The 26,001-nt window shown below is 36.5% G+C and overlaps 1 protein-coding gene across 1 annotated transcript; it reads left to right on the top strand.

Moving 5' to 3' along the window:
• The first annotated feature begins 620 nt into the window (after positions 1-620).
• LOC149840887 (uncharacterized) lies at positions 621-22,982 on the top strand. The gene is made up of 6 exons (XM_090005156.1): positions 621-729; positions 1,734-1,828; positions 9,447-9,504; positions 13,088-13,282; positions 14,568-14,644; positions 22,890-22,982. The coding sequence occupies exons 1-6, from the start codon at positions 621-623 to the stop codon at positions 22,980-22,982; spliced, it is 627 nt and encodes a 208-aa protein (XP_089861282.1).
• Positions 22,983-26,001: the final 3,019 nt, after the last annotated feature.

Here is a 26,001-nt window from a genome sequence, read left to right as displayed (position 1 = left end):
CCATGCAGAGCCCCCCTTGATCAATGAGATCTTTTTTTTTTTGATAGGCAAGCCGGGGGTTAGGCAGACCCCACCAGTTACACAACATATCCTACCAAACAAGCGAAGCCCCGTTGGTTGGTCAACGAGATCTTACTTCCCCACCCTAAGCCAACTTTCTCTTTCTTTTTCTTACAGCCACGCAATACATTCCCAACAAGGAAAACATTTGTTTAATTAAGAGGAGTATACAAAGTTACTGTAGATGTTGAAATTAAGGCTTAAGACGTCCGGAAGAACTGAACAAAGTTAACAATAAACAGAAGATATTGAAAAAAAAAAACAGAAAAAAAGGTGGCGGATCTGAGTTTCAACTTTGAAGAGTCAATACTGCCCCCGCCTGACAACCCACCCACCCCGTTTTCAATTAACATGGCCATTAGCAAGAAATTGTCCGTCTTGATCCTCAGATTGCAATTCCTCAATCTCTCTCTCTCTCTCTCTCATCTCACATCAGCATATATATATATATATATATATATATATATATATATATATATATATATATAGAGAGAGAGAGAGAGAGAGAGAGAGAGAGAGAGAGCTTGGCTGAGGAGAAGAAAGGGATGATGAATGTGAGGATGGGTTGGTTCAAATCTAGATCAACTTTGGCTGCGGTCATTCTGGGACAATTTGTGTCCTTCCTCAACGCCGGCACCGCTATTGCATCCTTTGAGCTTGTCCTACAAGGTATTAAGGCCTCTCATCACTCTCTATTATGCAATATGCATAAGTTCTCTTGTGAATGTTTGGTTCGATCACATGAGTCTCTCATTCAAAAGAGAGAGAGAGTGAATCTCATATGACCGCAAATCTCATGATGCCCAACCAAATCAGGTGCCATTACATGACACAAATTTTTGTGCCTTACGCACCTGATCACCCTTCGTCTTGTGGATAAGGCCTGTCAATTGTGGGGGCTCGAGACCTCACAGAAATGCGATCAAGTGGGTAAGGTACAAAAATTTGTGCCATGTGATGGCACCTGATCCGGACTCGGGCTGAAGTGTCACTTCACCCAAAAGTGACCGTGAATTCGAAATCATATTTCCGTGAACCACCGGTTCTGCAAAACGTAGGGAGGTGAACGTTTTCCACTTCTCCTCTCTCCCTTGTATGAAGAAGAAGCACACAGAAGAGCGGGGAAGCAAGCGTCGTCTGGTCGTCAGAGAAGGAGAGAACTCGCCGGAGAAGCGGTGAACTCGCCTCCCTGGACGGCTGCATGCGACCTTATCTCTGATTTCTCTCGATCATCCCCTCCAACGCAACCACCATATCACGTCGCCGAAACCCTTTGTTGCTAGAGGCGACCTCGCCGGAAGCCCCATCTCATCCTGTTGTAAGCCCCTGCTCACCAGAACCTACTTGCCGGACGCCAGTGCTGTCCGAGGTGTGTGATGGGAGGCTATCCTCCTCTCTCAAAAGCCACCAATATCATGATCACAGTCTTATAACATTCTGGCCTACTTTGTATGTTAAAGAGAACAATTACACAAACCAGTTATTGCCAAACTCGGTTTATACAAATGAGTTTCCTTTCCTCAAATCAACCAAACATGAGAAGTGGAATCTCATAAGAATTCATTTCTGGTAATTTTGATTTCATGAGATTTACTTTCACCTTTGTCAAGAGCAACCAAACATAATGTCACTTACTATTGATTCCTCTACATGTAAATGTGGAAACCATTCAGATATCAATGCACCGACGTCGCAATCGTTTTTGAATTACTCGCTTCTTGCATTAGTATATGGAGCCACCGTCCTTTGTCGCCGGAAACCACTCCATGTAAGTTAATGATCTCTCTCTCTCTCTCTCTCTCTCTCTCTCTCTCAATAGCCTGTGTTGCCGATAGGCTGCAGGCTTGAATAGAATATTTTTTAATAAATATAAAAATACAAAAATAAAATAAAATTTTGTTATTTTAAAATTATTGTAATGATTTTAACAAGTGTCATTTTATGATTGATGCATAATAATTTATTATTAATTTTGGGCTGATACAGCTGAATCTGTGGCCCAACGATTCAGGGCCGATACCGATACTGACAACATAGGTTAGTATTATTATCTATAAAGTCTTTGAAGTAAAATCCTGTACAAGTTTGGCTGGGTGTTGCTAAGCTTGAGGTGGGGAGACGTAATTTTTTGGTTTCCAATTGAAATGATGCTTGTTTTTCTCTAGGAACAAGGTTGGCAACATTTTGAAAGAAAAATATCAGAAAAATAAAAAAGCTAATTTTTTCTTAAAAGATTTCCTTTATACATTTGCCTTTTTTTTTAATTGAAAAATTATACTTGACTCGCATTTCGCCTACTTTTACTTTTCATGATTTTTAGATGATTCACATTTTTTCATGATGTGTTTTGAATTTTCTATAAACTGTGACTTTTGTTTTTTCTTTCTCGTTTTCCATGTTTTATTTCTGCAGTTGGAAGAACATAGAGAGTTGAATGAACCTTCAGGCCCTGTTTAGATGACGAGGCAAAACCAGGTTTGTCAAAAACCTGGTTTTGCTTCAAATTTAGGCTCAAAACTAGGTTTTTGGCAAACCTAGTCTGCCAAAAACCCATATTAAGGCCCTGTTTGGATGACACAAGGAAAAACCACTTTAGAAACCTGGCTTAGCTATCGAACCCGGTTTTTTAGGAAACCTGGCTTTGCTTTATAACCGGATTTTTGACTGTTAACATTGACAAACTTGGTATTGCCAAAAACAGGTTTTGTTAGTGTTTGGATGACCTAAAAATTGAAAAACTAAGTTTTCGGTTCTGAAAACTTAAAAAAAAAAATACAAAAACAATAAAAATAGGCCGATCTATTTACCAACATTCTAGGCCACTCGCCAGAGAATGTCTAGACTGATGCCTCCCGGTTAGGGCAGCAACAACCCGACTATTTCCAGCGATGGCTGGCTGAAAAAAGGCAAAAAGTAAAAATGAAAATAAAAATAAAAATGAAAATAAAAATAAAAATTAAGCCATCATTTTTCAGCCAAGGCAGCAACAGCCTCACCACTTTCTAGCCTGCAGTTAGCTAGAAAACCGCTGAAAATAAAAAAAAACATAAAAACAAAAAAAACATAAAAACAAAAAAAAACAATAAAAAATAGTTTGGTCTATTTTTTGGCCAGTCACTAGCCCGAGAATGATCAGGCTAATGCCTTCCATTCATGGCAGCAACAACCCGGCCATTTTTGGCCAGTGGTTGGTCAAAAAAATAACCAAATAAAAAAAAAGACAAAGAAAAGCTACCATTTTCTGGTCAGCCACTGGCTGGGTTGATGCCTCCCAACCAAGGTGGCAACAACCCAGCCATTTTCTGATTGGTGGTTAGCTGGGAATGGCCAAAAACAAAAAAAATAAAAATTAGAAAAAGAAAAAACTGGTCGGTCTACAGCCAGCCACTGGCTAGAGAATGGTCGAGCTGGTGCCTCACGGTCAGGGTGGCTGGCAGAAAAATGGTTAGAAATAAGGAAAAACTGAAAATTTGATAAAGATAAAACACAAAAAAAAACAGGCTGGCCATTTTTAGCACAGCCACTGGCCATGATGGTGCTGCCCTTGTAGGGAGGCACCAGACCGGACATTTCCCGACCAGTTGCTGGATGGAAAATGGTCGACTAACAAAGAACACAAAAAAGGAAAAAATGAAAAAAAAAATGTACAGTCGTTTTCCAACCTGCCACTAATGGAAAAATGGCTGGAATGTTGCGGCACCTACGAAAAGGTACTAGCCTGGCCATTTTCCAGCCAATGACTGGCTGAAAAATGGTCAGAGAGCAAAAAATTGCCAAAAAGGGGAAAAGCAAAAAAAAAAAAAAATGGCCCAGGCGACACCAACCCGACCATATGTGGGTCAACAGCTAGCCAAAAAATTGCCAGAGCCATTTAAAAACAAATCATTTTACTGCCATTTTCGACTAGTCACAGGTGAAAAAATGGCTGGCAAGTATCACCCTCGCCGAGCAGTACCAAGCCACCCATTTTCCTATTCGAGCATGGATCGGGGTGTGCACAATGAAGGCAAGAGGGAACTTGGATTGGGGTGTGCACAATGAAGGCTAGAGGAGAAGAGAAAAATGTTGATATTAACATTATGCTTCAGGCGAGATCTCTCGATGTGATCATTGAGTTTTCTCTGTATGTCCTACAAATGTAGGTGATGAAATATTTATCCTCTCTTAGGTAGCCGTTACCCAATCACAACTGACTCATTAGATTCCCAAACATGCTCAAAATTCAATGTGAAGTGGGCCTACCACTATCTTGCTGGTTCACATCTCAATGGCCTACTACTCAAGTAGGTCATTGAATTCTATGTGATACCTATTAGTTATGTTGGATGCGCGACCCTCACTAAGATTGTACGAAAAATTAAGCTATTTTTTTTTAAATAGTGCATACAACAAAAAATCAAATATTTATTTCTTTTAAATATTTTCTCAACCCCCTTTTTTTTTTTCTGCAAATGTTTTCTAGCACTAAGAAAGAACGAACATTTTTTACAAAAGTTGTATTCCATTAATGTATTCATCACTCATTACAAAATTTAGGAGATGAACTCACACTGTGTTTTACAAAATTATATTCAATTACATTTTTAATAAAATCTCAAAATATAGAACACTCTCAAGAAGAGAAGGGTCCATGATCCAGCACTAAAGATACTTCAGTTATATACATCTGTCGCTGCCATGTCCACCTACTTATGATTTTCTAAACAAGAAAAAGAAAAATGAGCAGGAGTGAGACAAACCACAAGCCTCAGTAAGTAACAAAACCACCCACTACGCAATAGCGAACATGGGTAGGTCACCAAGCCAAACTGGACTCTAACTAAGTTCATGACTAAAAATGAGTCTCAAATCCTGACTCAGTAGGAATTTGACTCAACATGACCTCTAACTCGAGAGGTCAAACAAATAATTGAACATAACCTAAATGCATGCAGGTAAAAGATTCTTTTCTTTTATTTAGGTTCATTTGTTGCTCTCTACCAATGCACATTAATTTTTTTTTCTTACTTCACATTTTCATTATTATCTCTACGAGGGCACTACTGCCTCAGGTAGCTATAGGCTTGTTGTTAGATGTGGAGGTGTGCATTCATGAGTGATTTAATATTTTATTTTAAACCTCATAGGAACAAGGGTTACCAACACTAAGGTACAAAAATACTTCATCAAGGAGTTTCTTACCTTAGAAAAGAGTCGCAATGCAGTACCACTAGCGTACATAGCTGGACCTCTACAACAAAAAGAAGTCCTCACCCTTTAAGCTACTACAGTTAGGAACTGATTCACCCTAGTGACCAAAGCGGAGCCCACAAAAGTGACACACCACCGTCAGCTGAGAAGGAGTCTGTCGGCAACTCAGCACAATCCCATAGGGTTCGGTGCAAGCTTGCTCTCAAGGCGATGAAGAGTCACTAAAGGTGACAAGTTACCCTATCTTTCAGGGCGTAATCAAAATACATGTATCTTGTTTATTTTAATTTCTAACTCATGATCAAATTCTTAATTTTTTAAAGTACCCTTTAGGTGCTCATGGCCTTGCCAAACAAAACACACTAAAATTTATTTTCATAATGTCATTTTCTAGAGATAGTACAAATATCTCGTTGCACTCTAAATGAGTTGTTACTGTGCCTAACCAGTAAGTTCTCATTTGAGAAAATCATTTTCCAAGGTTCATACCTAGAAAAATAAAGAAATTTGAGGATATTCTTAAATTCATAATTTATGAATCCCAAACCTCATGCACGACCCTCAGGCCCTTGTATAGGTTAAATGTTCTTTCTTCTTTACTTTATACTTTTTTTGTAGGTCTAATTCATTATTCAAGGCTTTAGAATAACTAAAAATATAGTTTTTAGCTTTCTATCTTTTCTCTCTCCTTTTTTTCTTTCATTCTGCTATTTATTTATATAATATTTTATTATATATATATATGATTTATTAATATTATTATTATTTAATAGCCCTAAGGGTTAAATGCATTCTCATCTCTAGATTTACTTATTTGTATATAGATAGATTATTCGAAGCATACTTAATTCTTTTTCTTTTTTTCCAAGCTAATTATTTTTTTTGTTATCATTATTATTTTATATATTTAATTAAATTTTGTATACACATGAAGTATATGGAAATCAAGCATAAAGAAATATTCATTCCAAGTGCAACATGACAAAATTATTCAACCATGGCAAAAATTTATTTTTATCCGCATGTAGGGCACAAAAGCAAGATTTCTTTTTTTTTATAACTATGATTGGCCGTACAATACCTTCATATTTTAACTTAGCAACAAGCATATTCTACAAATGGGGTCAACATATAAAGTATAGACAGTTTTGTCACCTTTGTATCGAGCTAAAATTTAAATTTTTTTGACCACTGGTTGTCGATTTATGGCTTAAATTAGAAAACTGATTGTGGACTTGGGTTTTCCCTACTTGGGATAGACTAGTTTAAAGATATTCTTAAATAAGGTTAAAACTTACTATTTCTGTCAATGGAAAAAATAGAAAAGTTGTAGATATACTTATTAGCGGTCCAACAAAACAAAAATCTTGATTTTCTAAGTTCAGATGACCCAAAAAATGAACTAAATAATGGGTTGGACTGATACAAACCTAGACAATCACCCAAGTGACTCTCCTCTCTATTCCATCATATTTTTTATTGTGATAATTTTTAAATTTAGAAAATATTAAACCACAAAAATTTTAAATAAAATTGTTAGCAATCTAAGGCAATAAAAATTAGATTTTTTTGAGTCCGAAAGACCCGATATGAACTAAATGCTGAGTTGGGCTGACACAGCCTTGGATAGTCTCCTGAGTGATTATCCTTTCCGTTTCAGCATGTTTTTGACAATGATAACTTTTGAATTTAAAAAATATTAAAATATCAAAATTTTAGATAAAATTGTTAGCAATCTAAGACAATAAAAAAAAATTCAAAGTTTGAAATACCCGGATACAGACTAAATGGTGAGTTGGACTAACACAGCCCTGGATAGTCACTTTAGTAGCTGTCCTCTTTGTTACAACATATTTTTGACAGAAATAATGACCAAATTTGAAAATTATTAAAACACAAAACTTTTAGATAAAATTGTTAGCAATCTAACACAATAAAAATCAAATTTTTTTGAGTTTAAAAGGTTTGGATACAGACTAAATGGTGAGCTAGACTGACACATCCTGGACACTCTCCTGAGTGGCTGCCCTTTTTGTTCTAGCATATTTTTAATAGTGATAACTTTCAAATTTGGAAAATATTAAAACACAAAAATTTTAGATAATTTTTTTAGAAATCTAATATAATAAAAATCAGAATTTTCAGAGTTTGGAAGACTCAAATATAGACTAAATGGTGAGTTGGATTGACACAACCCTGGACAGTCACCTGAGTGGTTATCCTCTCTATTCCTGCATGTTTTCTACAAAGATAATGATTGAATTTGAAAAATAGTAAAACATAAAACTTTTAGATAAAATTGTTAGCAATTTAATGCAATAAAAATCAGTATTTTTTGAGTTCAGAAGACTCAAGTACATACTCAATGGTAGGTTGAACTAACGTAGCTCTGGACAATCACTTGAGTGGTTGTACTCTCTATTCTAGTATGTTTTTGACAGAGATAATGGTCGAATTTTGAAAATAGTAAAACAAAAGTATTATCAGAGAGTTCAAAAGCTTTTCAATGAGCTAAACCACAATTTTTTTTGACTTCAGACAATGGAGTTATGACCAAAATACAGACAGTGGGTCTTCTTAGACAAAATTTTGAGTTACACCAACACATTAATAAAACACTACAAATAAAATTTTATATTAGTCTAATTTTAGTTTTAGTATTTATAGTTTGACATAATCAAAACACTTCTAAAAGTATTTTCTACAATGTGAAGATCCCTTCCTTCTTAACCCAACTTTAGTTAGTCTAAATCAAGCAAGTATTGCAAAACTAAGACAAAAACAAAAAATTGCATATACATAAATATATATGTTACAAATCTTTTTTTTCCAGATTATATAGCATAACATTTCATCAAGACACAATTTTAACCAGTCTACAAAGCTAGGGAAAATCATGGGCTTTGCAACCATATTTTTTTTTTGACAAAGCTTAACTCAAAATGAGCCTAACACATGCTACTACCACATAGAAGGAAGGGGTCGACACCTACCTTGATTCTCAAAGTCCGACAAGTACAATTCCTAGGAGTTGCTAGATACACCTTCTAGCGTAACTTTCTAGCGATTCTCATCCTTAAAATTTGTCCAAAACAAAATACAATGAAAAAGGCAAGAAAAATTTAGAAAATCATCTCCTAAGAATGAGAAAACACAAGAGAAAATGAATACAGAGGAGCCGAATTACCTGAGTCGACTTGGTCTTCACCCTTAAGCTAAGTGTATTAAAAAATCTCCACCAACTGAACTCCCTAGCTAGCTGACCTCCTCAATTGCACCAATTATGGTTGGAAAGGTGAGTGATATCGACCAAAGTTTCAAAAATTCTAACACCATAAAAAATGGGTTGATGCTAAGGGAAAGAGAGAGTGAGGGAGATAGATAGATAGATGAGAGATGAAAGAGATAAGAGAGATGAGGAATGAGAAAGAGAGTGAGGGAGGGATGTACGTCCCCCTCCTCCTTCTCTCTAAGACAAAAATGCCTCCCCTTCCTCTTAATCATTATCTCTTTTTTTTAATATTTATTTTTTGAATCCAATAAATGGATTGGCCAAAATGGGTGGCACAACCCTTACTCCCAAATTTGAGTAGCAACTTGCTCCTACCAATGTATGTAGACTAAGCTATGCATACATTGGCCCCCAAAAAGGTGGAATTGCTAATTTCTTTTTATATTTTAAACTTTTTTTTTCTAATTTTTGAATGGCTATAGGGGGTTCATAGCATTCAAGTGGTATTTATGTTTTTTTATAAATCTCACGATATTTTGTAAATCTCGCAAAAAATTGCCATTTTAAACTTCCAGACAATTTCTCGCGATATTATCGCAAGATTTTCATAAATCTTGCGATATTTGTCACACTGGGTGGGAGGCACCATGCCCCCAATAAACCAAGCTGAAAAAAAGAGGGGGGGGGGGGGGGGGGTTGTTTTGCAGAATTGGGTTGAAAACCCAGTTTTGTTCCAAACTAGGTTTACCCAAAACCTTGTTGGGTCGAACTCCAACAACCACCAAACCAGGTTTTGGGGTTTAAAACCAGGTTTTCATCCTAGTTTTGGGTGTCTTCCAAACAGTACCTTAGCAATCTTCTATGTTTGAGTCTTGTAGTGGATATATGTTATTAGCCTTGCATTATATGGTTGTTCTCAATTGTTAATTTAACACTTATTCTTTTTTTTTGCAATTCTGTACAGGCCAAATGGTATTACTATTTAATCCTTGCATGTGTGGACGTTGAAGCTAACTTTCTTGGTACGCCTGCCTGCATACGTTTATGTACAAATTTAGTAATTTTTCTTTCATGACATAAAAGATAAGATTCGGAACGAAGAGATACGTAAGAAGGTAGGTGTTGCACCAATTGAAAATAAGATGCGAGAGAATCGTTTACGGTGGTTTGGACATATTCGGCGAAGGCCTAATGATGCTCCAGTTAGAAGGTTGGAGAAATGGGAAAATATATTAGTTAAAAGAGGTCGGGGTAGGCCTAGGAAGACTTGGATGGAGATGATAGGAAAGGATATGAATGCTTTGAACCTCACCGAGGACATGGCGTTGGATAGAAATGATTGGAGGAAAAGGATTCATGTGGAAGACCCAAAATGAATTTCTTTTTTGGTTCATATCGCTGACCCCAATTGTTTTGGGATGAAGGCGTAGTTGTTGTTGTTGTTGTTGTTGTTGTTGACATAAGTTGATCACCCGTCTACATATTCAAGAATCAGTTAATGCACACAATTAGGATTAATGCCACAAATCCAACAATAAAAAAACATATATTTTTAACAAAAATATCAGCATACCAAATAACTAAAAAAATATTAAATAAATATACATAAACAAAAGTACAAAACATAAAAAGTGTTGTATCACATCAATAGTATAATAAAAAAGTGGTTTTTTTTTTTAAGTAGGCAATATTCTGAAAATATCATGCATGCCTTTTAGAAAGTATCAGTCTTTGAAGATATCACAATAAAATCATGGTTATTTTAATATCTCTACTACTTGGTTTTTTATTCAAAATTATGCAGTTATACCAAGCTTTTTTATCCCCTCATTGCCTTTTTTAAAATAAGTTGGGTTTAGAAGTAAACAACACAAACTGATATGTCTTCCTATTGGCCTTTTTGGGTAGCCCGTTAGGTATCGGGCTGAAACCTGCCCCGTTATATACGTGGGTCAAGCCTGGGCTGGCAAGTGGGCTACCTGGCCGACCTGATGGGCCTGTATTATTTATTATTTTTTTAATAATATAAAAATTAAATATTGAATAATAACTCTGTAACTATCACTATTTACCTAATTAGTTACATTAATTTTAGGAAAACAAGAAAGATAATTAATTGGGTGCATAAGAAGTTGGGAACTTGTTAATTATTATTATTTACAAATAGATTTGGGATGCCCGGCCAGCTTCACAGTGGCCTGTTGGGTTAATGGGCCAGGCCATGGGCTGCTCTTTAAACCCGAGCCCGTTAAGAACTGGGCCAAAACCCGACCCATTATTAAACAGGCTGGGCTTTATTCAGGCCGGGCTGCACTTAAAGCCCGGCCGGTTGAGCACTAAATGGGCCCGGCTCTGCTTGAAGCCCACCCCTATTGTTGGGTGACCATTTTCCTTTCTATTGGTCATGCTGAGTAGCCCATTTACTTTGTTGGGTTGCCATTTTCTTTTCTATTGGTCTTGTAAAAGAGTGACCTTTTTCCTTTTTATTGGTCTTTTGAGTGGTCATTTCTATTAGCCTTGTTGGGTGGCCACCTCACTTTTCTATTGGCCTTGTTGTGTAGCCACTTTCTATTGATTTTGTTGGGAGGCTCTCTCCCGATTCAATTGGTCTTGTTGGGTCGCTAGCACTCCCTATGGTTGGCTTTCTCTTGGGTGGTGTGCTTGAACTTATATAAACCCATGCCTAATAACATTACTCCTCAACGCTCTTTGTTTTTTGAAAGGCAAGCTGGGGTTAGGCAGACCCCTCCAAGTTATACAATGATACCATTGGGATTAGAACTTGCAACGTCTCAACACAAGGTGACATGCACCAGCTGCCCCTACGAGACAAGTGGAGCCCCCGTTGGTTTCTTCTCACCACTCTTAGCCAGAGTTGGTCCCCAATCTCTCTCCTAAGCTACAATGACTCTCCTTCGTTCTCTCTCTTTCTCTCTATGCCACTCTCCTAGTGTTTGTCCTTTCTTTTGGACCTCCATTGTTTTCATAGAAGAAGGTCTTGTGTCTATATGTTATAAGTCATTTTCTTTCTCTCTTGTATTTCTCATTAGCATAAAGACCAAGTCATGTATTTAAGTCATAAGTATGTATGTCAAGATGCTATTCAAGGTGATCATGTGGAGGTTATCAGCCTCACCTAGTGTAGGACGTGAACTGATTTTGCACAAGGTGAAGTTTGGTTGTATTCTGGGAGTGGAGTTGCGTTGAAGCTCATCGCACCGAAACAATTGATCTTAGTGGGGCAACTTTCACTTTAAAGATAGTTTGTCCAGCCCATGCTTTTGAGACAACTGGTTTAAGCATAGTTGTCATAATGTGCGGCCCACTACACATCTTTTCCAACACTTATTTGAAGGTTAGTATTGTGTTTGGGGGCATTTGCTTCACTGGAGAAGTGTTGGGCGGCATTTGTCTAGAATACATCATGTTTAATCTGGAACAAAAATTGATTTTAAGGTGGTGAAAAATAAATAGCTCATAGCTTATGAAGATAAAGGAGGTTTAAAAATACATGGTATAAAACATTATGCTAGTGTCAGCTTTAACACATAAAGACAGAAAATAGAATATGCTAAACATGATCCAAAAGTTAGATTAGATATATGTAAATCAAGTGTGTTATGGTGATTCAATACCATAATATATACACGCACACACATTTCAAAAACAATTTTTTTATTGAGTTAAAAATTGGCAAATATTGCATTAAAAGTGCAATAATATTAATAATATAAGCAAATTTGAAAATATCACATTAGTTTTGATAAAACATTAGCCATTGAAAATATCACATCAAAATCATGGCATTTTAAAAAATAGCAGCTATCTTAATTTCTGACATAGGTTTGATCATCCTCTTGTTCATTTTTCATGAACTTCACAATTTGGCCTTGGAAACTACAGACATTAGCAAGCTAAAGTGCAAACATCTTCTTTTGTCTGTAGACCTGTCAATATTTCTTCCTATTTGCGAAAAAGCTTGTAGCAAATAGCATCTTTCTTTTTTATGTGCGACTGAGAATGAATTTTAACTTGGAGAAAAAGGATCTTAGTTGCTATTATTTAGGGATGCCAATGACTTGGATCTGGGTCGGACATCAGACTGAATCCATCTGGTCAGATTGGTAGATTATTAAATATCATCCTATTAATAAACAAATTGGAATTTGGCATGCAGTCTTACATTCAAATCCAAACTGAATCTGAATCCAGTGGAAAATTTGAATCTAATTACGTAAAAAAAGTATATCTGATTAGGTAGTTAATTGGATCCGAATTCATTATTGCATTTTTCTGTATGACTTCGAATCTGAACTTGGATCTGATTAGGCAATATCCAACTGGTTTGATTTTAATAGTTCCTACTTCCTACACCTGAACCAAATACAACGCATATTATTCCCTTTATCTGAAAAACAGAGAAATAATATTATGTTATAGCAGATTGGTATTCTTCTTTTAGTTTTCCTTTTCTTTCTTTTTCAATGAATCAAAGTGGGTATCCATGAACTGGAATTGTAATTTAAAATTGCTTATTTTTTTGTGCTCTTATCTTTTTTTTCCCGGTTCTGAATGCTGTCATTTACATTATTTTTTATAATGCAGTGGTGAAAGCATATCAATATACATCAATAACAAGTGTGATGCTTCTGGTTTGCTTCACAATCCCTTGCGTCGTTTTCCTAACCTGGATGTTCCTAAGGACTAGATACAACCTCTTGCAAATTCTTGGTGTGTTTATTTGCATTGGTGGTCTTACTGTGATGGTGTATTCAGATGTCCATAAACAAGATAGAGAAAGTAAGCAGACACATCTGATTTAACTTAATTATTTGCATATTTCATAGATTTTGATACTTGTTGCATGTCTATTTGCATCCAAATCTCTCATTGCATCCACATCATTCTTCTTGATGGGAAAGCTGAGAAAGTGATTGAATGCCTCGCATCTAAAATCAGAGTGTCAGGGTACGTAGGGCTGTCAATGGTCGGATATTCCTCATGTTGGACTGCCATGCAGATAGCATGTAGTTGAGTTTGGTTTATTTCACACAAGAAAAAAGGAAGACCAAATCCAATATGCATATAATTTAAAGAATTAAAAGTATAATCCACCGGTTTTAGGTGATTTAAGGATCTCTAAAACCCTAGTTTCTCGGTCACAGATCTTGGGCATTCATGCAATTCGGTTCCAGTCAGTCCCAAAGTCATCCCTATCGCCATACCCCTTCCTAAGCTCCCATTGATGCACGTTGTTTTGATAAAATCAGACCCCCAAGATGTGATCTACATCGTCCATCTAGTGACGGTTGGCATTTGAATAGCCAGAATTCGACTTATCTGCAGGATATTTTGGTGATTCAAAAATCAATGGTAGGTAAAACGCGAAAATCTTGTGATTTAAAAAATCCCATTTTTAATAAAGAAACTCGATCCAATGGTTGATGCTGAATCCATCCATGGAGTCATACTCGATAAAAAAACAACTTGCATCTATGAGATCGTAAAGTGGGTATTATAATAGGGATGACAAAGGGGACGGGTTTTTTGATGTGAAAAGCCCACCACTGTATTTGGTGTCACTTTTTCTTGTATGGGTTGGGATATAGCTTTCCTATGATTTCTTTTTTTTGTTTCATAGATAATAAATTTAAAACTTATTTCTATACATAAAGGCTAATATTTTTCGTGTTTTAAAAGCTATAATCTGTTTTAAACTTTGTGACTTCATTTGCATTACACTGTTTAACAGCCCTATATTAACTTTAGATTGGAATAATGGATTTTTTGTACCTATACCTGCTTATTCATCTTCAGTATGGGCTGATAAATTCACCTTATATTTCATATATGACTCATTTTTCTTTTAAGGTTACGATATGCAATCAATGGACACATGATTCTTATAAGCCACTCTTCTAATTTCATCTTTGCTGATGCTGCATTGCAGTGTCTAATGTTGGATCGGACTTTCTTACATGGCGTTGGTTTATTGGAATTTATTACTAATTTTCTTCATCTTCAACACTGTACTTAATAGCTCATCTATGTCTTGTCAATCCTGAAGGGAACAATCCGCTCAAAGGAGGAACCAATCCGCTCAAAGGAGATATGCTTGTTTTAGGAGGCGCCATTCTTTATGCAATTAGCAATGTTACGGAGGCAAGTGGCTTTTCTTTTTTTTTCTCTCTCTCTCTCTCTTATTAGTTATACAGATTCTTGTCAGCTCTAATGGACTCTATCTTAATTGGTGTTTTGGGCATCTTCATGCTGTACTAGATGCATGATTCTTTCAGTTCAGTGATTGTGCAAGCTTAATGAAAATTAGTATGGCACAGTATACCCATTTTGTATATGATTCTTTAGGTCCCTTTCCCAGATATGGTGAAGGGTTACCCGATAATGGGGCACATGTGCTAGAAAGAGGGGTTGAACCTACAACCTCGTAAAGCCACACGTTCTACCAGATAGAGTTATTCTAGCCCATCTCTAAGTGTGAGATTTTTCACAATATTCCAAAAGAGCTCAAAGATGGCTATGTAATATTTTATGCCATATCATGGTCTTCTTACCTAAGAAGGTAGGTGTTGCACCCATTGAAAATAAGATGCGAGAGAATCGTTTACGGTGGTTTGGACATATTCGGCGAAGGCCTAATGATGCTTCAGTTAGAAGGTTGGAGAAATGGGAAAATATATTAGTTAAAAGAGGTCGGGGTAGGCCTAGGAAGACTTGGATGGAGATGATAGGAAAGGATATGAATGCTTTGAACCTCACCGAGGACATGGCTTTGGATAGAAATGATTGGAGGAAAAGGATTCATGTGGAAGACCCAAAATGAATTTCTTTTTTGGTTCATATCGCTGACCCCAATTGTTTTGGGATGAAGGCGTAGTTGTTGTTGTTGGTCATGGTCTTCTTACATAGGCAACCGTGGAAGATTGGATTTATTCCACCACTAACTTAGAGATTGTGCTCCATTAAACCCAATAAACTAAAATCTCTATTTTTGCAATAGTTGTGTTTGAGTCCTGTGCAAGAAGAATACTTCGAAAGAAGAAAGTTTGGATAAGAAAAAGTATGCTTAGGCAGTTCCTTCGCTGAGCGCAACACAGAATGAAGAGGAATTTGTATCATTTCAAATCCTTATTCCTATTGAAGAGAAGGAACGAGAAAAACCGAAATCTTCCTACTTGAACGATAAGTCCTATTGTTAATAACGGTCATTTTAATAGTAATTCGACCAATGAGTCCCTTGTGTTTGCCGTGGAAGACCATTGTCCGTTTTGGATGTAGCTTGAGGATTACCAAGTCCTCCACTTGATACTCTATGAGTCGGCGCTTTTGGTTGGCCCATTTATTCATCCTTTTTGTAGCCTTGTTGAGGTAAGCTTTGGCAAGATTAGTCTGCTCCTGCCAGTCTCTACCAAATCCAGACAGAGGCTAGGGCTGCTTCCTTCCCACCGCATCCTTCCTTGTGTGTCTGAGATACAAAGACAGTGCACTGAAAAAGAACGAGAATTGGGTTGGTCTATTCTATGGCGAAGCATCCGAAGCAAGACCGCACACTCACACGATCTTTGCCGAGAGATAAGAGCATTCGGTGGAACCGGTGAACTACACTTGATTCTGGATAGATGTGTGGGACAGATGGCTTGTGGTACCTACTGCCCTTAGTCATCACTAATACGTCCTGTAGTTTTGAAGTTTATTTGGAGAGGAGCCATAGCCTAGCTATACTACCACTAACCGTGAGATGATGAAAGTAGCTAGGGCACTTCACTCATCTCAAAGTGAGTGAGATGATCCAAGTAGTGGAGGGGAGTTCAGATACAATCATACCATCATAGAGAAAAATCTTTATAGGGGTCAGTGGCAGAGACCACTCTTCTAATAAATGATCTATCTATCGGTCGCCGAGTGAAGACCAACTTGGTCACCCAGCATGGCAATGCTCAACAATGAGATGATACGAGCTTTCCACCTAATGCTTTCGGACGTTTGGCCCGGATGATCACATTGGTTTACTCTTTTTCTTTTTTGGTAGTTCAACAGAAGGTCGCCCCTCCAACAATAAAAAGTAGAAATATTGGAACTTTTTTGCCATTTGGGTTGAAGAATTCATGGAGGAAATCAGGTTTTAAATTTCCAGAAACCGCATGATTATATAGCCAAAGGGAATACTTCGCACCTAAAATCATCCCAAGCACTACTAATGTAGCTACAAAGCTATTTCTTTGGAAAGCTCTTACTGAAATGGGAAATTCCCTGATAAATCTGCTAGTACCAGGTAAACTCATCACTCGTACAAAAGTCTCCAAAGGAAAGAGGAAATAGATGGTAAAAAAAAGCATCATCATTTTGTATAAAATAAAAGAACTTGTATCATCACGAGGAAGTAAAAGGCACATTAGGGCTTTTGTTTTCTTGCAGGGGCCTTTCTGACCCGATAACGGGTGTTCCGTTCCCTTTACTACAGGTTACCCCCCTCCATAATCATCATGTAGGTTATGCATTCAACCATTAAAATATTAACATCATACTTAATGGACCTAATTATAATTCATAATGAGTCCACCATATAATGACTCTTGGGGTCTCTTGTAAGACCTTATGGCCATATCCTGATTTGGTATACTTAATGGGCCTAATTACAATTCATAATGAGTCCACCATATAATGACTCTTGGGGTTTCTCTTGTAAGACCCTATAACCATACCCAGATCTTGTACCAAGATCCAACATTTTGTTCATGACATTACATGCCATGAATGGTTCACTTTCTAAAGAAAGTCGTTCAATGAATCTTAGAAGTGTAATTCGTTTGTACTTAGAGCTTCCTCACATACCGTTTTAATGGGAATTGTAATAGGAAACCCTTGATTCAAATGTTCTTTCTCACTGATTCGTTGGTTTTGGTTTTGAGTTTGTTTTGCACTAGTTAGGCTATTATAGATTTTGGAATTTTATGGTGATAGTTGAAAATTTGACAATAGAAGAATGATGTCTAGATATTTACTTGCTGTCCTAGTAGTTTACATAGATTATTTATATATGTTTTTTTTTTCAAAAGATAAGTCTCATTTGAGCCCCCGTGACAGTCCAATTATCAAATTTAAGTCCTTCAAAAGCTAGCATGGAAAAGATGGAAGAACTTGTGTCAGTCCAGATGGGGTTTCTATGTTTTCTATCCTCTTAAATTAGGAACCTGTGGTGATGATAGGTAGTCCATGGCACTAAAACTTCTCTATTTTTGGCAGCTTTTCAGATTCTCAGATCCTTGAACCTGAGAACAGAGCCAGGGTCAGGTGCCATCACATGGTACACTTTGAACTGTGCCGCTGCACCTCATGCTCTCCATCTTTAATTGACAGTCTGTCAGTTGTGGGGGCCCAAAAGCCGATTGAGGACAGCCAGGTGCAGAGGCAGTGCCATGTGATGGCACATGATCCTGGCTTGAGAACCACTGTAGAAATGGGGAATCTGGTGTGGGCACCATGTAAAATCTGAGGCAATGATGTGTTAGGATGCTTGCTATCATCAGATAAGGATCATCTATCCTCATTTGGAAATCTTTCCATTCTTTATCATTTTCCTATTTGCTTATCTTCCTTCTTGGTATGTATCGGTAAAATGGAAGAGACCAAAAAATAAGAGAAAAAGCACAACAAGCTCCTTCATCGTTGATGTAGGCTACATGCCGAACCACATTACATTGTCTTCCTTATTTTAACATGGTATCAAAGCGAGGTTAGTCGTGATTCAAGATTCTTTAGGATTGTTGCTCCTTTCTACTTATTCGATGGCTAGTGAGTCAAGTGCATCCGGATCCGATCATGAAAGTTAAAACACAAATCTGAGTAAAGGCAACTCAGATCATCAAGAGAGTAACAATACTTTGAAAATCACCACTCACCTTTTGAACAACACCAACTACTTGAGTTGGGTAAATTTGGATATGTTAATGGCAAAATCCAGCCACCAGCCATCACTGAATCCAACTATAATGATTGGGTTTCATCCAACTATCAGGTCATGGGATGGCTTCTCAACTCCATGGAACCTCATATTGCCAACTCCTTTTTATTTCAAGAAACCACAAAAGAGGTATGGGACTCTCTTTACGAACTCTATGGCAAACAAAATACTACTGCTCGTGTTTACCAACTCCAACAAAAAATTTTGAAATGCGCTAGAGATGGCAAACAAATTCATATTTACTTGAGTATATTAAAAGGATTGTGGGATGAGCTCGTGCAGTACAGACCAACAACTTCTAACCCAAATGTTTACAAACAACGTCTTGAAGAAGATAAAATATTCAAAGTGTTGGCCGGTCTAGGAGATGACTTTGAAATTCAAAGTCAGATCTTAATGACTAATCCTTTACCCAGTTATAATGTTGTTTGTCAAGCCATTCAACGTGATGATGCTAGGCAAAAAGTCATAAACAAAAATTCAAAAGCCGAAACTAAAGCAGAAATTGAAGAGAAAGTAGTTCTTCAAACTCAAAGTTACAAAAGGGATTTTTTTAGGGACCAACAAAGAGCCGATTACAAACAAGAATCAAGGGGCCGTACAAGACCTAGATGCAGCCATTGCAAAAAACTTGGACACATTCATGAAAAATGTTGGGAAATAGTTGGAAGGCCAAATTGGGATAAACAAAGTATAAAAAATTCAGAAAGTGCAAATTTTGCTACTAAGGAAGAGTTAGAGATTTTTTTCCAAAAATTCTCCAAAACCAACCTCATCACCACTCAATCGGCCAACAAGACAGAAGGTAATAATTTAGCCCCATTTGCAAATTTTGATAAACCTAAATGGATTGTCGATTCTGGCGCTATTGATCATATGACCAGTATACCATCAAGGCTCAATGATCTATGCAAGATCAGCAACAAACATGTTTACACGACCGATTGATCTCTCGTAGCCGTTGAAGGAATCAACAATACTGATTTTTTCTTGCAAAATAGAAAATCAGATGTTTTATATATTCTTAGTTTATCTTCCAACTTGATATCTATAAGCAAACTTACCAAGACATACAACTGCCTTGCTATTTTTTCTTCAATGGATGTGATTTTTTAGGAACTGGGAACGAAGAAGGAGATTGGTAGAGGATTGGAACACAATGGTTTGTATTTTTTGGAAAAATTTTATTCTATTTTTTTATTACTAAAAATCAACATAAGGTATATCGACAATGGCACTTACGTCTTGGGCACATATCAGATCAAGTGTTGAACAAGATGGTCCTAGATCTTTATTCTGATGGGAGAGCTTGTGATTCATGTGAGCTATCCAAATCCACCAGGTTGCCGTTTCCTGTTTTTGAAAGTAGATCATCATCTATATTTGATTTAGTACACTCTGATGTGTGGGGACCTGTGCCTATTGATTCTCATAATAGTTATCGATATTATGTTGCTTTCATTGAAGATAAAACTAGAACTACTTGGCTTTATTTCCTTAGAAACAAGAATGAAGTTGTTACAATTTTTGAAAATTTCTTCAACCTGGTTTATACTCAATTCAATGTTAAAATCAAATGCTTGCGGTCAGATAATGATGAAGAGTATGTGAATGAGGTGCTTCATAACTTTATGAACAACCATGGAATTTTGCCTCAAAACACTTGTGCAGGTTCTCCTCCAAAAAATGGAACAACGGAAAGGAAAAATAGACAATTGCTCAACGTTGCTCATTCTTTGTTGTTTCATATGAATGTTCCTTTCAAATTCTGGACGGAAGCCATTGCAACAACTTGCTACTTGACCAACTGTATCCCTAACTCCAGTCTAAATAATCAGGTACCTTTGGAATTGTTGCACAAAAGACCTATTTCTATCAGACACCTTGAAACCTTTGGGTGTAAGTGCTATGTTCACATGCAAGCGGTCCATAGAAACAAATTAGAAGAAAGAGCCACCAAGTGTATATTTCTTGGGTATTCAGGATAAAAAAAGGGTACAAGTGCTATAATCCTGTCACACAAAAAATGATAATATCTAGGGATGTAAATTTTTTTGAAGAAGAACCATTCTTTCAAAATTCCAACCAAGGGGAGCTTGCCATGCCTAAAGACTATGACCAGTCCGAACACTCCCATACATGTCCTGCGTTTCCGATCCAAGATAGATCTACTTCAAATGAGGATCGAAATGAAGCCGAACTTGATACTACTCAAACCGAATCCAATATTGATCAAACTCTTGAACCAGACCAAAACCAAACCGAGTCTTCATTAAGGAGATCTATTTGCCCTAGTAGACCACCAAACTAACTTAGAGACTACCAAACCTATACTGCGTCTACTAGCAAGTATCCTATCAACAAATTTATATCCATTTCCAACTTATCCAAACTTTATCAAGATTATATTTTCAATACCTATACCCAACATGAACCCACTAAATTTGAAGAAGCCAGCAAAGACCCCAGATGGGCAATAGCCATGTCAGAAGAACTCTCAGCTCTACAAAAGAACAAAACGTGGAAATTGGTCTATTTACCAAAAGGAAAAAAGGTTATAGGGTGTCGTTGGATTTATCGGATAAAATACAACATTGATGGTAGTGTTGAACGATACAAGGCTCGCTTAGTTGCAAAGGGGTACACACAAGAGGAGGGAATTGACTACAATGAAACATTTGCTCCAGTAACAAAAATGAATTCGGTAAGGACTCTTCTCTCAATTGCTTCTAACAAAAACTGGAGCCTTATGCAGCTTGATGTCAAAAATGCCTTCCTTCACGGAAACCTCGAAGAAGTCTACATGAAAATTTTGCAAGGAATAAAAAATAAACAAGGATATGTTTGCAAATTAGAAAAATCTTTATATGGACTAAAACAATCCCCTCGTGCATGGTTTTCAAAATTAAGTGAGGCACTTGTTAAACTTGGTTTTAAACAAAGCATGTCAGATTACACCATGTTCACCGCCCAAAATGATTCTAAAACCACTGTTTTACTGGTTTATGTTGATGATATTATTATGGCAGGTGATGATGAACATTTTATGAGAAAGTTAAAGCAACATTTGAATAACCAATTTGAAATTAAAGATTTTAGGAAAGTTGAGATATTTTTTGGGAATTGAAGTGGCATATTCAGAAAAAAGGCATTTTTATTTGTCAAAGGAAATATGTTCTTGATCTTTTGAAAGAAACAGGGATGCTCGAGGCCAAACCCGCAGAAACTCCTCTGGAAATGAACTGCAAGCTTCGAATTGATGATGAGGAAAAAGCTGACAAAGAAAGATACCAAAAATTGGTTGGTAAGCTTATTTACTTGACCATGACTAGACCTGACATCAAATATGCCGTGAGTCTAGTCAATCAATTTATGCACGACCCACGTTCAACCCACGTTGAAGTCGTTCAAAGAATCTTGAGATACTTAAAAGGAAGTCCTGGTAGAGGTGTGATGTTCAAAAGAAATCAGTCTCTTACTTTGATGGGATATACAGACTGGGCTGAAAACCCAAATGACAGACGATCTACTTCAGGTTATTGTACCTTTGTAGGTGATAACCTTGTTACATGGAAGAGCAAAAAGTAGGTGTTGTGGTCAGATCTAGTGCAGAAGTCGAATACAGGTACATGGCATTGTGCACGTATGAAATTGTATGGTTAAAAGGTCTTTTGAAAGACATGGGAGTAGAAACTCAAAATTCTGTCGAACTAAAAAGTGACAATATGGCAGCTATATATATTGGAGCAAATCCCGTGTATCATGAACGAACAAAGCACATAAAATTGGATTGTCACTTTATCAGAGAGAAAATTCAAGATGGGATAATCAAAACTCCTCATGTCGCAAGTGGAGATCAACTTGCAGATATATTTACCAAATCTCTAAGCAGTGAGAAGCACAAGAATATTATAAGCAAGTTGGGGCAGATCGATATCTGCACACCAACTTGAGGGGGAGATTGTTAGGATGCTTGCTGTTATTAGATAAGGACCATCTATCGTCATTTGGAAATCTCGGATATCTGTTTTCATCCACTATTATTTTCCTTATTTGCTTATCTTCCTTCTTGGTTATTTCTTGAAATTAAGGATCTGACTCCTTTATGTATATGTAAAATGGAAGAGACCAAAAAATAAGAGAAAAAGCACAGCAAGCTCCTTCATCGTGGATGTAGGCTACATGCCGAACCACTTTACATTCTGTCTTCTTTATTTTAACAACATACACACTTAATTATTTCTAGCCTGGTTTTAGTTATTTATCTTTTTATTTTGCTTAAAGTTTTCTGCATCCTTGGCTTAACTCTATATGGTAAAGTATTAAACCACAACCCAAAGTAACTCAAAAAATTGTTATGATGAAACATTTTTTTGTAATGCTTATTTGTTGACCATACATTACTTTAATATTTACGTATTTCTCCAGGAGTTTCTCGTGAAAAATGCTGATACGACTGAGCTTTTGGCACTGTTGGGCACATTCGGAGCTATAATCGGTGCAATTCAAATGTATCCTTAATTCATGACAATTTAGTTTGTTCTCATATCTAAAACATGGCACGTGTTGAACATACTTGAATTTGGAAAGTCAGTTCAGAAACAATACTTCAAATTTTAGCCTATTATTCGCTTTTCCTCACTTTAACGACCTCTCTCTCTCTCTCTCACACACACACACACACACCATCTTTAGAATAGTTTTTTTGGGAGTATGGAAATGATGTCAACAAGTTGGAGTTGGGTTATACATAGTGGCGGTCCTTATGCTAACCCAGGTCATATGGCCTTGGAGTTGGGTCAACATTCACCTTTTTAACACAAAGCAGATTAATTTTTTAGCGGCGGTTAGCATGCCTTTTACTAGTTTCCGTAGGTTCCATGTTGCATTGCGCCTAGCCATAGGCACAATTGGACGTCTAAATGAACTGGGTTAGGTCATATCACATTTGCAGAAAGTTTAATCATGAATTGGACCATACTCAGTTCTAAAACATTAAAACTATGACCACCCATTTATTTTTTCGTCATCTTTTATCCTGAATCTGATTGTTTCTCTGCTTTATATTTGGTGAACGAGAGTATTTCCTATTACCTGTCGCACACATCACAACCATAAGCTAATGGGACTCAGGAGCTAGTTTCATGTTTGTTCTCATTTGAGATCCTTGACCTCTTATATAGAAGCATACTGGAGCGTCAAGAACTACGATCGATTCATTGGACACCTGGTGCAGTAAGTTACTCTTTCTTGCTGCCATTGACAACTGTTTTAATTTCTTAGTTACTGATGACGTCGCGAAATGTAGATGCTTTGCCTAAATTTTCAGTCTACGTCAACCATACTGCATCTCTGTTATGATGTATTTGATGGCAGCGACAAAATGACATGAAAGGCTGCTACTTTAATTTCTGCATGTCCTTTCTTTCTTTCTTTCTCTTCACAACATATTTCAACTTGAATGACTGAAAATTGGGTAGTAGTTCTGTATACAAGGTCATTGTAGTGACAATTTGACCCGTAATTTGAGCAATTGCCTTTCTTTCATGCCATAAGCAAATTTTTTTATTGTGATTTTAAGTGCCAACTAAACTACTGTTTCTTTTGCTAATTTTGGGTTTTACTTTTTGATTTTGAGTACCAAGTACTAATTCTTTTTTCAATGTACCAACCAAACTACTTGATGCATCTAACAGTTTCACCTAAAATGTTGTTCTGCATGCTTTCTTGAATGATTTTTAACCCTCGATCCAAATCTTTGACTTTGCATATTATGATTATCTTTGAGCAAAGGGCACAGATAAAATTCTTATGCAACTTACCTTATTCTCTTGACTATTGCATTTTGTTGCAGGTATTGCCCTTCATCTTTTTTGCCTTGGCATTGTTCTTATTTTACAGTTTGGTCCCAGTGTTGCTTAAGGTAAATTACGATCATTTGGAATATAAAACTGTGCAATATTATTTTGTTATATTAAATACCAATATAGGAAGGTCGTCCTGTTTGTGTTTAATTAGGTGACTGTAGCATTTGACTAATGACTTCTATGCATGTATATATATGCAAGAAATTGGGCTTTTTAACCCATATTGAAGTATCCATCAAATCCATACACGCTACTTTCATTGAATACATCTTTCCACAGAATTTCGGTGTTGACATTTGATCTTCTATTTGTTGCCATTGAAAAAGCTCAGCCAAACATTCACAATAAGAGGAAATCTAATCCAAAACTTTCCATGTTGCACTAAGGAAACAAGTTCTTCTAACCTCACAAACTCCAAACATTTCCATGTTGCATAAAGGTAACTTTTAGCCTCACAAACACTATATAATAGTATTTGGCTTGATCTCTCTTTCACCAGCTTCTATTTTTTGTAACCTTTCATCTACTCTAAGCATCTGATTCTAGAATTAATCAAGGTCTATTCTTCACATGCATGCAGATTTCATTCTTGTATTTATACACGTGAGTTAATCACCTTGTCATTATGCATGCATGCCTTGGTTAGACTTTTCTAGGAAACCACACTTTCAGCTTATTTGAAATTTCTTTAAAAATCATTCTTGTTGTCATGAATCAATATTGTTGAATTGTGTCTTATAAAGTTATCGAGAAGAGAATATTTTCATTTTCATTTAATTTATAGATTAGTTTCCCTACTCTACAAAGTTGAAATTTTGCTTGGATACACACTTGCATTATAAACATAGGCACATCACCAGTTTTTTCCTGAAAATTTTCTGATCACTTGCTACTGAGAAGAAAATGAAAAAAAAATGTTAATTTTTTTTGCAAAGTATAATGATATAAATCAGTTTTTTCATGAGAAAATCAACATTCAACAACTGTATGTCGTCAGCAAGCTGGATATGTTTTACTGAAGCTTTAGATGTAAAGTGTTGATATTAAATGACTAAATTTCTGGATAATGGTTCAAACTCATTCGCTAAATTCTTTCTGGTTCACGTAAGTTTATGTTGGTCAACATATATATGATCTGGAATATTAATGTTTCAACAATGCATACTAGAATTTGTTGTTTTCTGCAAGGCTTGACACTTGCACCCTAACACAGTGAAGGTTTGCGTCTCAGCATGTCTCTTGAGTACTGGCTCATGGATTTGTGAGCTCAAGGGGTAGATAGTTTTGTTGATTCTTCTAGTGAAATGGTTATTTTTGAATGGAGTACAGTTCGGTTGTATCATACTCAAGAATTGGTGAATTCTTGGGCAAGCTGGATTGAACCAGCATAGACTTCTAAATTATATCTTACAGTCTGAAAATATTGACCTTCTGGAGCTCCAACCATCAATGCTTCTACGGTGGTATACACTGGATTACATAGATCTAAGCTCCAAATGCAAAATATTTAGCATATTCTATTTAGCATTTTCATATTTTAAAGTTGATTCAAATATGATGTTTTATACCATTTGTAGGCCATCCTTATTTTCATGAATAGTGAGCTGCTGATTTCTCACCAACTAGAAAATTGAATCTTGTGGTGTATTAGACATGATAAAACCTTTTTAGCA

Source organism: Nuphar pumila, chromosome 4 (genome assembly GCF_984573655.1).
Source record: "Nuphar pumila chromosome 4, dmNupPumi1.hap1.1, whole genome shotgun sequence".
In the NCBI taxonomy this organism is placed as follows: Eukaryota; Viridiplantae; Streptophyta; class Magnoliopsida; order Nymphaeales; family Nymphaeaceae; genus Nuphar; species Nuphar pumila.
Note: the sequence above shows the minus strand (reverse complement) of the source record. Positions and strands in the feature narration are given on the sequence as shown.

Coding starts and splice junctions, on each gene's coding strand:
- LOC149840887 (XM_090005156.1), top strand. CDS start 621: ATGGGTTGGTTCAAATCTAGATCAACTTTGGCTGCGGTCATTCTGGGA. Junction 730..1,733: donor CTTTGAGCTTGTCCTACAAG/GTATTAAGGCCT, acceptor GAAACCATTCAG/ATATCAATGCACCGACGTCG. Junction 13,283..14,567: donor CCATAAACAAGATAGAGAAA/GTAAGCAGACAC, acceptor ATCCGCTCAAAG/GAGGAACCAATCCGCTCAAA.